The sequence below is a fragment of the Perca flavescens genome, chromosome 4 (assembly GCF_004354835.1).
Source record: "Perca flavescens isolate YP-PL-M2 chromosome 4, PFLA_1.0, whole genome shotgun sequence".
Lineage (NCBI taxonomy): Eukaryota > Metazoa > Chordata > Actinopteri > Perciformes > Percidae > Perca > Perca flavescens.
Genome location: NC_041334.1, coordinates 16,316,884 through 16,319,244, shown reverse-complemented (window position 1 = coordinate 16,319,244; position 2,361 = coordinate 16,316,884). Strand labels below are relative to the sequence as shown.

The 2,361-nt window shown below is 46.8% G+C and overlaps 1 protein-coding gene across 1 annotated transcript; it reads left to right on the top strand.

The window, feature by feature from the left end:
* Window positions 1-693: 693 nt before the first annotated feature.
* Window positions 694-2,361, top strand: LOC114553691 (potassium voltage-gated channel subfamily A member 10). Its single transcript, XM_028575029.1, has one exon. The coding sequence runs from the start codon at window positions 694-696 to the stop codon at window positions 2,359-2,361; it is 1,668 nt and encodes a 555-aa protein (XP_028430830.1).

The window sequence follows — 2,361 nt, the reverse complement described above, 5'->3', positions numbered from 1 at the left end:
TCGGGATTTGGTTACCTCTCTGAACCAGACAAATGGAATGATAAACAGCTACTTAGAGATAAAGTAAATGTGATGCTGATAGACTACCCCACAACAAGGTTGAGATGGATTGACCCAAACAGTAGTTAGAGACTGACATTCAAACAAAAGGAATAAGTGTGTTTCAGTTTTGATGAGTTTCTGCTTCCAGTCATAAGTGAAAGCTCAGACATTTTTCCATTAGCAATTTAAACATTCAGTTTTGTAGCCCATGATCAGCGATAATACTACCCATACCTTGTGTAAGCACTTTCACAGCCGAACTTGCAGAGCTTGTGTTTTCGTTTATTCCATGGCAGAGAATTGGGGAAAAAAATAACTGTACAAGCATAGTATCAGATGGCAAGTTCTTTGCTGATGCAAACATGAGCTAAGAGAAAAGTCTCTTCACCAACAAAACTGCATTTGCACTATTTAACAAAAATATAACACAACTTTGCTTTTTCTCACCCCTCTTCTACAGATTACACAGAGGACTGAATCCAAATGTAGCGTACGGCTGCCTGGATGAGAACCAGAAGGAGGCAGGCCCTGCCAGGATCTACAGCGTGGCACTGGTTGTGGTATCCCCTCTGTCTCCTGCACCAGGCTGATAGACGGAGCTGTGGCCTGTGACGACAGGCGATGGAGGTGCCGCTGGTTAATTTTGAGAACATGGATGATGTTGGCATCAACCTGGGGGACCCGAGTGACTCTGGGTACCCGACTTCACCCCCATCAGAGGCCCCTGATCACAATCTTTTAACCCACCGCCTTAGTTCTCCTCACCAGTCGCCACACAGAGGACGGCGTCGGCATCAGTCTGGTCAAGAAGGGTTGTCACCATCCAGTCCTCCGTCGTCTCTGACCACTAAAGCAAAGTCCAGCAGTGGCAGTTTGATCTCTAATGTGAAGCTCCTGATCAACAGTGAGTCTCCCACTGACAGCGTCTTCAGTAAGATGGCAAAGGATTGCTACGAGAATGAAGATGTGTTTGAAAAGCACTGCATTGAAGAAAAAGACGAGAAAGTTGTCATCAATATTTCAGGCCTGATGTTTGAGACCCAGCTCAGCACCCTGAATAACTTTCCAGAGACGCTGCTCGGTGACCCCACGAAGAGGATAAGATACTTTGACCCAATGAAAAACGAGTACTTCTTTGACAGAAACCGCCCGTCTTTTGATGGTGTTCTGTACTTCTATCAGTCAGGGGGGAGAATCCGTAGACCGGCCAATGTTCCCTTAGATGTTTTTGCGAATGAAATGGTTTTCTATGAGTTGGGTCATGAAGCAATGGAGCAGTTCCGCGAAGATGAAGGGTTTATCAAAGAGCCAGAAGTCCTTCTGCCCACCAACGAACTCAAACGACAATTTTGGCTACTGTTTGAATACCCAGAAAGCTCCAGTGCAGCCAAATCTGTCGCTCTGGTTTCTGTGTTTGTCATCGTCATTTCCATTGTCATCTTCTGCCTAGAGACTCTGCCAGAGTTCAGGGAAGACACTGACTTTCCCCCGATTTTAACCCAACTCATCAACGGGACCCAAGGCGGTTCTGCCCCTCATCCCGCCACTAAAGACGTGTTTGCATATTTAACAGACCCCTTTTTCATTGTGGAGACTATTTGCATCATTTGGTTCTGCTTTGAAGTTGGTGTCCGTTTTGTGGTGTGCCCCAGCAAAAGGGATTTCTTCAATAACATCATGAACACCATTGACATAGTCTCTATAATTCCCTACTTTGTAACCCTTGGAACAGAGCTGGCTACGACCCCTGATGATGATATGAACTCCAGTCAGAACATGTCCCTGGCAATCCTAAGAATTATCCGTCTAGTGAGAGTTTTTAGAATTTTTAAACTCTCCCGACACTCGAAAGGGCTTCAGATCTTGGGGCAGACCTTGAAAGCCAGCATGAGGGAACTCGGGCTGCTTATCTTCTTCCTTTTTATAGGAGTCATCCTATTCTCAAGTGCCATCTACTTTGCAGAAGTGGATGAGCCCCAGACCCAGTTTGTCAGCATCCCTGACGGCTTCTGGTGGGCTGTGGTGACAATGACCACTGTGGGATACGGAGACATGTGCCCCATCACAATCGGAGGCAAAATGGTCGGCACCCTCTGTGCCATTGCTGGTGTCCTGACCATCGCCCTGCCCGTCCCTGTCATCGTCTCCAACTTTAACTATTTTTACCATCGTGAGACTGAGCAGGAGGAGAAACAGGTGATGGATGCAGCGGCAGAGGCTGCTCAGAAAACGTCCGCTGCAAACAAGTATGGAAGCACACCCTCGCTAAACAAAAGTAACGGCAACTGGCAAAATGAGAAAAATGGCGCACACTGTTAG